This window comes from Tubulanus polymorphus, chromosome 2 (genome assembly GCF_964204645.1).
Source record: "Tubulanus polymorphus chromosome 2, tnTubPoly1.2, whole genome shotgun sequence".
NCBI lineage: Eukaryota > Metazoa > Nemertea > Palaeonemertea > Tubulaniformes > Tubulanidae > Tubulanus > Tubulanus polymorphus.
In genome coordinates, this window is record NC_134026.1 from 3,056,502 (window position 1) to 3,068,851 (window position 12,350).

Sequence of the window (12,350 nt, forward strand, 5' to 3'; positions counted from 1 at the left end):
GAATTTGTTAGTAATTTAAATGGAACAACTATCGAAGAATCACAGTTGGCCGCATCATGCGCTCCTTTATCGGTTTTATTTCATCACTTAGTGACGTCTTTGTTCTTCATACCAAGAAAAAATCTGTAAGTAGTCGAAATGCAAGGTTAAAACTTTAAAAAAAGTTACCCTCTATCTAGTCAGTAACCTGTCTGTGGTTTAGTTTCGCGATCGGATATTTTCACGATCGGATATTTTCACAAACCAGTTGGTATAAGCCCATCCGATCATAAAAGCTTATCACCAACGATTAGGTAACTAACTACCACTTATCATGAACTATGCGTAAAAGTCTTGAATTAATAGGTTTATTAATGAATTTATTTGCAGGTTGAGTTTCATTGTTGATTTCATATTCTGCATTTTACCATGTAGCCTGACGGTGACAGTCTTGGCTGACAATATTCCAGCACTTCTCACCTTCCTCCTAATCGGCAGCATTTCAATTTTCATTTTTAACTCCCAATGTCAACAATTTCGTATGCATCAGAAAGAAAAAAAGCAGAGACGGACAGGAAAGAAAGAAGAATTGGGTTCCGTTACTAGATCATATTGGAAAGACTGTTTTGAGATATTGACCGTGGATATGAAGGACGTGCGACCGTTTATTTCTAACTTCCGCGCTTTCGTCAACATAGTCACCGCTGTTTGTATCCTAGGAGTGGATTTTCAAGTATTTCCACGCAGATTTGGTAAATGTGAGACCTACGGAACTGGATTAATGGACACCGGTGTTGGTTCATTTGTCATATGTAATGCTATTGTCTCATCGGAAGTGAGAAATTCTAGTAAAAAATCAAGTCTATCGAAGACTATCGTTTCAACGGCTCCTCTTTGGATACTGGGTTTGATACGACTGATCAGTATCAGGAATCTAGACTATCAGGAACACGCGTCTGAATACGGAGTTCATTGGAATTTCTTCTTCACTCTGGCCATGGTCAAGGTAATGAAAAATATAGTCCATATCAATTAGATCTCTGTTTAGATATACATTGTACAGTGTCAGTGGACTCTGCCTATAGACTGGTCTATTCTCTAATCCATTCAAATAAAAGGATTTTCTGTCCCTACTGTTTGTCAATTTGAAAAATCTGAAGATCTATACCAGTAACATTTTGCTGTACTGTACATAGGGCCTACAGCCTATGTTATTGAATATGAATTTTCTTGCAAATATTTCTCACAAATTGATAAAACGTTTTTTGCTCCGTTTCAGATTGTCTCAGCGATCGTTTTGACTGTTGTTAGTTCTAGATTGTGTTTATTTCTATCTGTGTGCATTATAAGTGGATATCAGTATCTACTTACTAGTGCTGGACTGATGGACTTCATTATTTACGGTGTCAAAGGCGATGGATCGCGTAATGGTCTGATCGATGCTAACAGAGAAGGCATTTGCTCTGTCATGGGCTATCTGGCTTTGTATTTCATTGGCGTGGAAATTGGAAAACAGTTATTTTCTAAAAGGTCGGTAAATACCTATCCCAGTATACTTCATACAACATTTTTCAAAGGAATATCATCATTTCTATCAAGCCTTTATTGAATTTCAGGAATTATCTGTCTCTGTATTGTGTGCTGTTTGCTCTATCATCAGTATCCTGTATGTTATTATACGTCTGTCAGATTTTCGTCGAGCCTGTTTCACGAAGGACTGCTAATCTTGGATATTTCTTATGGATGGTTAGTGAAAACAACTTATTTTTAATATCGCCTCCATATCAGTTGGAATTATTTATGATCGATTGATTTTTCTTTTAGATATTTTTCAATTGTCTCCTGTTGACAAGTTTCTTACTAATGGAGATTATAATGCTCTGTAATCACAGATTTTTTGACACACATGAAACTAAACCGTCATCCTCAGATCATACAGGTATGTGACACACGTGTTCCAGTCTATGGTAGTCTTTTGGTTTGTGAAAGGGATTATATCGTCAAATAGATCCTGATAATAGATGCATTTAAATCTTTTTTTCAGTGCATCTGATTTCTCAATTGGTAAACGCTGTCAATCATCACGGACTGGTGTATTTTCTGCTAGCTAATCTATTAACCGGAATGGTTAACATGAATGTAGAGACAATATTTGCCACTCATATTGAAGGGTTTATAATCATTACACTGTATATGTTTATACTGTCGGCAGTTATATATACATTCTCACGATTCGGAATTCGAACTAAAATCTGGTAAAAATAGGTTCTCATGTAATGTGCTGTTAGTACTTTTGTAAAGATTTTGATGTTTTGTGAAATACTGATTTCGTTTTTAAGACAGAATTTAATTTGTAAAGATTTATAACAGTACATATTCTTGTTAAATTATATGTCAATTTCAATATTAATTCACAATAAAGTTTAGATTTTCTATGGAATAGAATTTTGTTATAAGCGTTCTTCAGTAAAAAGTTCAAGAAGCAGAGAGAAAGAAAAATCTAGGCAGCAGATATCTTCCATGAGCAAGGCTGATTCTTTCAACAATTAAACAACAACAGTTTACAATATCGTATATCATATATATTTGTTTTCTGATGAAGTTAACAAATAGTAAAATTATTAAAAACAAATACTAAATAGCAGTTACACTCATTCTTACAGATAGATATATCCTTCCATTGTGATGGAAATGATTATGTTTGTGTTAGAACACACACAATAATTTTCAAGAGATTTTTCAGCCAAAAACATCTGAAAATGTTTTAGAAGCCAATAAGTACATCGTAAGAGATCACACAACAAATTTATTTTCCGAGACATAACCAGATATAAAAGATTTTTCTCGAGACATAACCAGACATAAATACCAAGATATGAGTTGAACAGGTACCATCAAAGACAGGACGAACTAACTTCAGTTGAACAATGAAATTATGAAAAGCTGCCATGAAATGTGAACAAAAATTAACTTAATAGAAGAAATTATTCAAATAGATTGCAATATACATTATTTTGATTTCTGTTAAGGTCCCCTGAAAATATTGCAGAAGTTACGTTGCATCGACAGGGTTCAATGTAAAAGAAATTGTTCCCTTTGCGAGGTGTGCAAGATGATATAAAATACCAAAAATAAAGAATACTTATCAAAATACTTTTCTCGTAATATGCTTATACAGCAAGTAGTAGCCATAAATCATTTGAAATAAACAAATTATTCATTGTTAACTTTCTAATATTATACCTAAAATCTACAGTTTCATTATTTCAACATCTAGCAACAGGCAAGCAATGTTTAAAGATATGTAGCTACGGTAACTAATAAGTACAATTTCATATTTGATGACAGATCATTTGAATAGTGGCAAATTAATATATATATATTTTTACATACAAGGTACGAAAGTTTGACTTACTATACAAGGAAACACTGTGTTTCATCAAGAATTCTAACATTGATTCGCTGAGTGAGAGACAGAATTGGCGTGGAAACCAATAAGAAATTCTAATAGATGAACTGGTATAGGACAAGAAATACAAATTTCCTATTGTACTACAATATACATGCATATTCAATATGCTTATAATAGTGCTAGTGAGTATCCATCTACACGAGACCGTTGCACCATTCTTACATTTGATAAATAATTAATCAAATAGAATAAAAAGTACACATCATATAGTCCTATTTTCTAGACAAAATTCAACAAATTATCTAAATTTGAACATAACCCGAAGAAAATGATTTACAAACACTTATTACAACAGTTATACAAAATTCATGTCTATCTTACTTAAACTTGTAGTTCACTGAAAGTTACTACGAAACACAATATCAATACGGTCATTCGTAAAAGATAATTTTCAAATCCCCTAATCCAAAATAGGACAAAAGAATCAGCAGCGATATATGAAAAAGATTGTATTAGTAATCATCATAAGGGATGTTGTCATGGAAATTACACAAAATTGACATTGTCAATCAATAAAACACTGTTCGTTAGACAATAAAATAACAAACTTTAAAATCTCTTTTTTAAGTAGAACTCACTATTTCACTTAACACTAAGCCATCTTAATCCTACCTGAATTAAGGCAACAAGACAGCAAAGCTTTTGATCTTTAGACCGCTAAAGTTTTGATAATATTTTTTCAGAAATGCATAGCAATAAAGCTGAGACAGATAGTTTGGCCACCCTGAGTGAACTGCATTCTATATGGTCATAGTAAAACCCAATGGGATTAATCTAGACAGAGTTCTTAACAGATCAGGGAAAATCATAGAATTCTGACACATTTCCCAAAATCAGGGAAAATTGAGGGAGATTTTAATTTGTGATTTCCTGTTGTTCGTTCTGGTGATAAATGGAACAAGGAAACAGCCCCCACAAGGTTATCTTACAACCTAATCAAAGAAATTTAGAACAAGGGTGAGGGAAATACAGGATTCCCTGATCTGTGTTGCCTGGAATCCAAAGCCTTTTTCGTAAATATTAGAATATTATTCCATGTCATGCAGGATATGATTTCTCAATTTGTCCAAGCCGCATCATCTCTATTAATTAGTCTTGTTCTGCAACGAACTATTGAAAACAATTCACGACGCAGTTCCTCCGTCCTCATAACAATCCATCGACCCTTTATGTTTTAGAAACATAAATCAATATAAGATAATCCGCTGATTAATAGTTACCCTGTTATTAAAGATCAGTTTCACCAAAAACATGATTCTTACCGCCGTCTTTGTTGCTATCCACCGGTGACGTTAACGGTGTTGAATCATTAGTCGTCGTTCTACGAGTCGCTGATTGTTGTTGTTGTTGTTGTTGAGAACGTCTTCGTTTCTTCTCTAAAGATCGCGATCGTCTGTGAATAGGTGGCGCCACGCCGGCGGCGATGTGATACAGATCGGCACCGGTCGAGTTGTGTGGCTTCCTCAACTGTTCCAAATTACTTGAATGGCGATATTTACGTTTAGTCGGACTCCCTTTACTTCGTTGTTTGTTGTGATGATTATTATTATTATTACTATTACTAGACGACGGTAAATGTCTCTGCCATATATTACTACTCCTGGCCGAATCGCGCACGAACCTCGCGATACTTTCGCTCGATTTCGACTTGACGAAATTGCGCAACAATTTCGAGCCTCGTTTCTTGTGATCTTTACGCTCCATCGATTTCGAACGGGAAGCCGACGGCGACGTCAGTCGTTTCGAGTCGTCGTAATTGCACGGATCGCTCGACTGCGAGCGGCCGCTGCTGTCGGAAGCTTTTTTCGCGTCGACCGTGTTGTCGACGAATGACAACTGAAGATGACTACGAGACGTCGGATTCATCGAGCTCGGTAAATCGATGAACCCGTACTGTTTTTTGACGGCCCGATCTCCTAACTGGGCGTGTCGAACCCATCGCTTTTCTTTATTAACGTTGCTTTTATCCGTATTCAGATTGCCGTTGGAATCCGGCAGCTGATTGTCCGCGGACGTGCACTCCCCTCCCACCGCTTCATCGTGGTCAGACATCTCTTCCGATAATCTATTCAAACTACGGCTTCTACCGAACTGAGTTCGAGGCAAATAATGAGTAGTTTTAGGTCGAGCTCCGCCGACGGCGCCGCGTGGCGCGGGTAAAGTATGATGATTACGCGGCGATAGATGCGAATGATTAAGTTGTTCGATCGAAGCCCCGACTTGAACGGAAACATCCTGAACGTAATCGGAATCGTGGCTGCCCGAACTCGCCGGCGAACTCGCCTCATTCAGGTACGCTCGTCCGGGATTCCATCGCGTTCTCGGTTCACCCGTTTCCGAACAGATCGACGCGAACGACATCTGCGACGTGACCGAGCTCGATCGTCCGAGGTTATGTAGCGGCGTACCGGGAGTTATAGGCGATTGTATCGCGGTAGCCGTGCCCGAGTTGTGACTCGGACTGCATGAACTACCGACTAGTGAGATCGGCGAATGAAAGTTTGTAGCGCCGGGATAAACCTCCGGACTGTGAATCGAGGCACCGTTGCTCGGCAACGCGGCGTAATTACGCGGATTGTTTAACTGCGGTTTAAACGATAAACTCATCGGCGGCAGACTGTAACGATGCGATTGATGAGACGGCGATGACTCGTGATCGCTGTCGTACGACGAGTGTCGTTTCGAGTCGTTCGACGACTGAAGACGTAGAAAATCGGAAATTCGAAATCGCGACGGCGACAATAATAATCCGTCGGGTTTAACGACGCCACGATTCACGCGGTCCGAATTCGACGAATCGTCGTTTTCGCCGGTTTGCCAGATCACTTTACGATCTTGACTGTCCTCTAATACGATCGAGCCGTCGGATAATTCGTCCGACTGCGCGACGACGTTTCGATCCGAGTCGTTCCCCGATGCCTCGTCGATTCTCTGACTAGAACTAAACGTCGGAACGCCGGAGCTCGGATTATTATCGTCGCAGCGTTGACGACGAGCCGCGACGTCGTTATCGACGCGTTGTTGAGACGTCGGTTCGGATATTAGTCGATTATCGACGATCGCGGCGACGTCGTCGACGTACGAGATACGGTTGCGATTTGTATCGATCATCCCGTGATGATTATCGCCGATCGATTCCGGCGTGCTCACGCTACCGATATTCATATAACTTTGATCCGACGACGACCAGCGCGTACGCGTCGGGACCTCGCAACGTCGAGCCACTTCCCGTTCGATGCGTATTTGATTGTCGTTTCGTTGATTCGACTGTCTCCATAGCATTATATTGTTAGCGTTATTATCACCGCCGGAGCAGTGTTGATTATTAGTACCGGTATTACCGGTAGGTGGCGCGTCGGTGATCGTTCCGACTGAATTTCGAGCTACGTTTCGACGTACGAACACGGAGTCCGTGCTCGTATCCGACGACGATGAATCTCGTCGTCGATTGTTACGCGGCGCTACGTTACCGCGTACGGGCGATACGTAATTCGCCGGTAACACGGCCACGGCTCCGTTACGTCGACGTTCACCGGTTTCGTTCGAATCGCGTCTCAAACAGCTCTCGTACGGCGGAGGTGCTTCTCCGGGAACTCGATTAGCGCGAGGTGGCGAGTACGGAGGAGGAGGTTCGCTGTACGGAGGAAATTCGACTCCGATATTGATTTCGTCGTATTCAGAAACGTAAGCAGTTGCCACCATATCTGCCGCAGTCTCACGTCTACAGTTATTGTTCATTCCTAAATAAAGAGACAAACGATAGCTTATAATCTTTCTATAAGAGATTTAAAAATATAGCAATCACTCAATTTTTTACACTGTGCTCATGAAATATATCTCTCTTCAAAGGTTGATTTATCTACTCAATCCAAGATAGGCGTTCTCCAAACAATCCCAACATTTGTAAGTATATGGTGGCCACTTTCTGCCAAATTACAAATTCACAAATCACATAATGATACAAGTCCCTGAGTAAATCCGAGGAATTTCTAGTATTGAAATGTTACAATTTATTCATTTTTCATGAATCATGTAGTGATAATGAAACACGTCGTCAATAACATTATCCAAATTCCTTCGATTTTTCCAGGCTTATATTTGCAAAATTTGTCCAATTCCCCGAGTTTTCCTTGATTTTTTAAAAGATTTTTCTGATTCCCTGAGTTTCCAGGTTTTGTGTTGGTTTCTACCAGTACAAGTTTTCTTAGATTGTAAAACATACTTCTCATAGTAAACAGCATACGACGTCTGCGAACTCGATGAATCATGAACAACAGTAAAGCAAGAATAAGGAATGATGTGACCGTACTGGCTACCAGGCGTAAACCTATATTTGTTGTTTCACCTGAAAAATAAATCAATCCAGTTAATATAATTCAGGGTTTGTAGCTGTATCAGTCGAACCAAAAATGATGATTTTCAGTTTTCAGGTTCAGAATGGTTTACCTGAACTTGCAGGTGAATCGGGATTTGTATCGACGTCACCTCCTCCAGTTGTGGGTGGTTTATTGAAAACAACAGTCGAGTTGATGCAAGTGAATTTACAACATTCACCCGGCAACTGCAAAATATAATACATGTACAAACAAAAATATTACAATGTCTCTAATATGGGAATTCCAACGGCTGCTGCTGATAAAACGTTGCAAATCAAAATATTACCCTCAACTTTGAATCAATGGCAGAGATTCGAATTGGGCTTAATTCAAAACTAGACTATATCTGAACGTGTCCTCAATTAGCTTATTTATTTAAGGCCGACTTTTTTGAGTAGTCCATATTTTAATAGATCAACTTCAAATTTATGTTTTATCAATTAGCCACATTCAGTTCTCGAGTTTGGTTTCCACAAAATGTTAAGATTGAAGACCAGACTAAGACCATCTTGGATCTATAACCTATCTTACAACTTGAGACCAGTTTTCAGACTTACCGTAAGCCCAGGGCCCTATGGATCATTGATTTGAGATTTGTACTTAGGTGTTTAAACATTTTGTGAAACCGAACTCAAGTCAAGGAGTAGAAGTTGATAAGTAATGAGTGTAATTTAAGCTACGTACTTGTTCCCAGACAGGACAGGATGTAGGTGGTGAACACAGAACTGATTTACAAGTCGTAGGATAGCCATGATCGCACATACAAGCCGTACACAAGTCCTTCTTATGAGGCACGAATTGAGCTCCATTTTCGATCAGTCCTCCTTTCCAGTCGAGACACGTAATACCGTTACGTTTAGTAGTGGTTCTCGATCCGGCCGATACTGTCTGTAAACTAACCACAGTCAAAGCTGTACCCACGTATAACGCGATCATTATCCATGTCGTTTCTGTGTATGTTTCGCAATAGATGTTCATGTTGTTGAAACAAGTCACAGTAGTTTATTGCGAATTAACATGTTCTAAACTGAAAATAGAAATAAACAAAAAATCAGACATTGTATAAAAGGTAGCCTACGCAGATCTTGAAAAAAATCGCAGTTTAGGCAACTTTTTCAAGTTACAAATTTTTAGGGTTCGTGTTAAATTAAAGACACCTCGATCAACCAATTTCTAATCTTGTGCACACCACAGTAGCCTATATGAAACTACCAGAATATACAACAATTACTTGTTGTTTCACTAATGTTTTTAACCATAGACAGGATGGCTGATAGTGATTACTTACTCACCAGACAGTGGCAGTAATGCTTAAACCATCTGAGTAATGCAAACTTAAAGACAACAATTTTACACAAATGACACTAATCCCTAATTTCAATAGGCTAATTGACAATTAACGATTCACCAATGGCAATACAGAGAACAACAGTGAGATGAGTCGAGCTCAATTAATTTTGTCAGGAATCAGACAGCAAATAAGGCCGGAAGTGGGAAGGAGTTGGGATGAGAGGTTGTTGACCGTTCGTCGGCGTTGCTGTTGTCGTTGTTGGTGAAAAAAAAACAGGGAGCCTAAACCACACCCTCTCATCATCAGCTTTCTTCAATCTGTTTCACCTGGGTTTTACATCCATAGTTACCTATTTGATCGCAAATATTTGCGTCATATTTTTTCTCTGCTGTTTTTCAGTCTTCTCATGGCTAACCTGTTTTCCTAACGAAATAATTTTTAATTAAATGCAATCATTAATTTTTTGAACCCGGAAGTATTCTCCGAGTAAATCGTATACGGCGTATCCGGATTATTGGTAAAACACGGATAAGGACTCTGTTACGCTTGATTGATTTCGACCTGGTCACATGATCGTCAAAATGGCGACTGTCAGTTCGCATCCCATATCGTTGTTGTCACTCGGATTATTAGGTAAATGCGCATAGAAATCTGATAGATATGTTTTAATGAGCTATGCAGACATGTAGATATATCTGGGTAATCAAACCCCATAAAGTCTGACTAATTTAGGGCCAATAATGTTTCCTGGGCTTTCATTTGTTGGTTTTTTTAGTGTAGGCTGACTGACTAAAAAATCTGGCCATCATCACCACAGATCAGTCAGGTTCGAACCCCGTTAATGAGATAGATCTCTTATTGCCACCCTTCCTTTTACGCCTTCAGTAAGAGTACACACAGAGACTAATTAAGTCTCAAATAGTATATCGTTTGAAAATTTACAAAATCATGAGGCAAGATAGCAGATTGTGGCCAAATGTTTGTTCCAAACACTTAAAATCAATATTTCAGAGAAGGATTCAAATGGTGACGTCTTGTGGACATGGGCCTACCCTTCGGCAACTTCAGAGCAAAGAGAACTATTCACTAGAAAATGTTGTTTAGATGTGTCAGATTCGACCTTACAAACTGAATTCACTTACGGACAATATCAACACGCCTGGTATTACATACTTAGAGATGAAGTAGTCAACAATACTAAATTATCAAAAGTGAGTTCAATTCAAAGAACGCAGAATGTTAGAATAACAACTTTGTGAAGCATGCGATAAAGATGTTTAGAAATTGTAATTATCTTTATTGTTCCTAATAGATTTTGATATTATCTCTAGGTGCGCGCAGTTGCTGTGGTGTTAATGGCAAAAGATTTCCATCCGGAGAAATATGAACATGTCCTACGAATAATGATCTCCGAATATCAGAATAGCGGGTCTCCGGTTAGTATGATGCAGTGTTACTTGGATATAATCACGAAAGGATCGACGAAGTCAACTGTTGATGAAGATATTTGTAATGTGAAAGATTACAGCGTTTCAGATGCTTATCTTCATTATTCCATAAAAGGTAACAAAACTCATCATCTGAAAAAAAGTTCAAAATATACCTTCTTCATAGTTATGTATAACTCCAGGGTCTGTAGCGAGTCTGACAAAGTGTGAAAAGCTTATTTTTGGAAAAAAAATATAGGAGAGGTCCTGATTGTGCTTACTTTTTACGTCAAATTTTGAAAGTGCAGAAAAGTACTTACTTTTTGGACTCTTGTGTCATCATATGACATTTCTACTGACAAATATTATTGTGGGCTATGTGCGAATTCCACCAAAAAAGAAATTCATCTTTGGATTCAGGAAAAGTGCTGACTTTTGAGTTTAGAAACGCTGACTTTACTCTTCAGTGTGACTGCTACAAAACCTGAATTCAGATTGAATCCCAGTTTCTTCAATAGTAATGATTACCCGTGAATGTATGGTGAATGATGGTGTGTTTTAGATGCGATCAAGAAATTCGGCTTAGAAACAATAATCATATACACGGCTATTTTATTAAAGAAGAAAGTGATTGTTTACCATTCCAAACAAGAAGAACTGCAGACATTCCTTAGGTATCGATTTTATAGACAAGGTTCTCATGTTCAGATTACGTACATTTTTAATTTCCTTAGCGTCACTTTACTTTCGTGAACTATTTATACTGTAGAACTCTTCCATTGTTGGTTTGGCACCGACATAACTGGGATATTCTTTTGCCAAATGTTGATCTCAATGAAAATGAAATCAACGATTTGAAGACAAATGGACACTACATTGCTGGTTTCACAGATCCTGCTGTTGAAAATAGGTAATTGAGTTACCAGGCCTACATTCATGTACAAGATACCCAGTTTATGTAAAGTTTTGAATCACTCAGAATCGTGTATGAAATGATAAGGGTTTTAATTTCATTGTAGAATGGATTTGTACGATGTATTTGTGAACCTTCAAGCGTTAGAGATAACCACCGCTTCGCATGCCAAAGGTACTTCATCAGATTTATATATTCTTGTATGTTCTCTACCACGATGATGACTAATTAACAGTAAAATGTAACTATCTAACTGATATGTATTGATACATTTTCATATCATGATAGAATCTATGACTATGGGAAAACTACATAAAGAGATTGCGTTGAATATGGTTCAATGTACTGATAATGATGATATAGGCCCAAAACAAGCTGTCAAGGTAACTGAGCATCCCTGAATATATATATAAATGTATTTCAAAAAATGAGAAAAACGTAAAATTGTGGAGTGAATTATTTCTTTTAGGAAATTAGTAATAAAACAAAAGAGCTTTTGAACAATCTACACAAACTAGCGACAGTAGGAGACGACGGTAAAGCAAGACTTTCACTAGAAACGTTAAAAGAACAGAAGTTTCCACACGCAACTGAGAATTTCTTGTATAATTTAGCTGCGGCTGAAGGATTTGTTCAATTGTGATTTATATCACCATTTATCTATATAAACACTATCGCAGTTTTATGTGTAATATAATAAATGTGTTTAATGTAATGTAAGAATGATTGATTTGATTTGTAAATAAAAACCAGCATACTAGTCGAAAGACTGTTCTATCTATTTTCGTGTTTTGGATCAGACTTGAATACATATTCAACATTGATATTTTGGATATTTTCGATGAAATGATGACCGAGAAGTCGAGAGTATTGATACAACAACGAGGAAATG

The 12,350-nt window shown here is 38.0% G+C and overlaps 3 protein-coding genes across 3 annotated transcripts; 2 read left to right on the forward strand and 1 right to left on the reverse strand.

Moving 5' to 3' along the window:
- Positions 1-415: 415 nt before the first annotated feature.
- On the forward strand, positions 416-2,296 carry LOC141900061 (glucosaminyl-phosphatidylinositol-acyltransferase PIGW-like). Its single transcript, XM_074786770.1, has 5 exons — positions 416-985; positions 1,259-1,509; positions 1,596-1,725; positions 1,804-1,918; positions 2,024-2,296. The coding sequence occupies exons 1-5, from the start codon at positions 521-523 to the stop codon at positions 2,236-2,238; spliced, it is 1,176 nt and encodes a 391-aa protein (XP_074642871.1). The 5' UTR covers positions 416-520; the 3' UTR covers positions 2,239-2,296.
- A 332-nt stretch (positions 2,297-2,628) lies between these two features.
- LOC141898258 (uncharacterized) lies at positions 2,629-8,709 on the reverse strand (the record flags this gene model as incomplete). Its single annotated transcript, XM_074784086.1, has 4 exons — positions 2,629-7,191; positions 7,674-7,796; positions 7,898-8,012; positions 8,512-8,709. Coding segments are annotated over 4 exons (2,949 nt in total), but the record flags the coding sequence as incomplete, so codon positions are not given.
- Positions 8,710-10,199: 1,490 nt separating this feature from the next.
- LOC141899993 (DENN domain-containing protein 10-like) lies at positions 10,200-12,216 on the forward strand. The gene is made up of 7 exons (XM_074786676.1): positions 10,200-10,329; positions 10,450-10,681; positions 11,108-11,219; positions 11,315-11,455; positions 11,565-11,632; positions 11,747-11,841; positions 11,928-12,216. The coding sequence occupies exons 2-7, from the start codon at positions 10,474-10,476 to the stop codon at positions 12,099-12,101; spliced, it is 798 nt and encodes a 265-aa protein (XP_074642777.1). The 5' UTR covers positions 10,200-10,329; positions 10,450-10,473; the 3' UTR covers positions 12,102-12,216.
- The last annotated feature ends 134 nt before the right edge of the window (positions 12,217-12,350 follow it).

Excerpts from the sequence above, each read along its gene's own strand:
- LOC141900061 (XM_074786770.1), top strand. The coding sequence starts at position 521 with ATGCATCAGAAAGAAAAAAAGCAGAGACGGACAGGAAAGAAAGAAGAA. Across the intron at positions 986-1,258 it reads TCACTCTGGCCATGGTCAAG|ATTGTCTCAGCGATCGTTTT; the intron begins GTAATGAAAAAT and ends GCTCCGTTTCAG. Across the intron at positions 1,919-2,023 it reads GTCATCCTCAGATCATACAG|TGCATCTGATTTCTCAATTG; the intron begins GTATGTGACACA and ends TCTTTTTTTCAG.
- LOC141899993 (XM_074786676.1), top strand. The coding sequence starts at position 10,474 with ATGGCAAAAGATTTCCATCCGGAGAAATATGAACATGTCCTACGAATA. Across the intron at positions 11,220-11,314 it reads GAACTGCAGACATTCCTTAG|AACTCTTCCATTGTTGGTTT; the intron begins GTATCGATTTTA and ends TTTATACTGTAG. Across the intron at positions 11,842-11,927 it reads GCCCAAAACAAGCTGTCAAG|GAAATTAGTAATAAAACAAA; the intron begins GTAACTGAGCAT and ends TATTTCTTTTAG.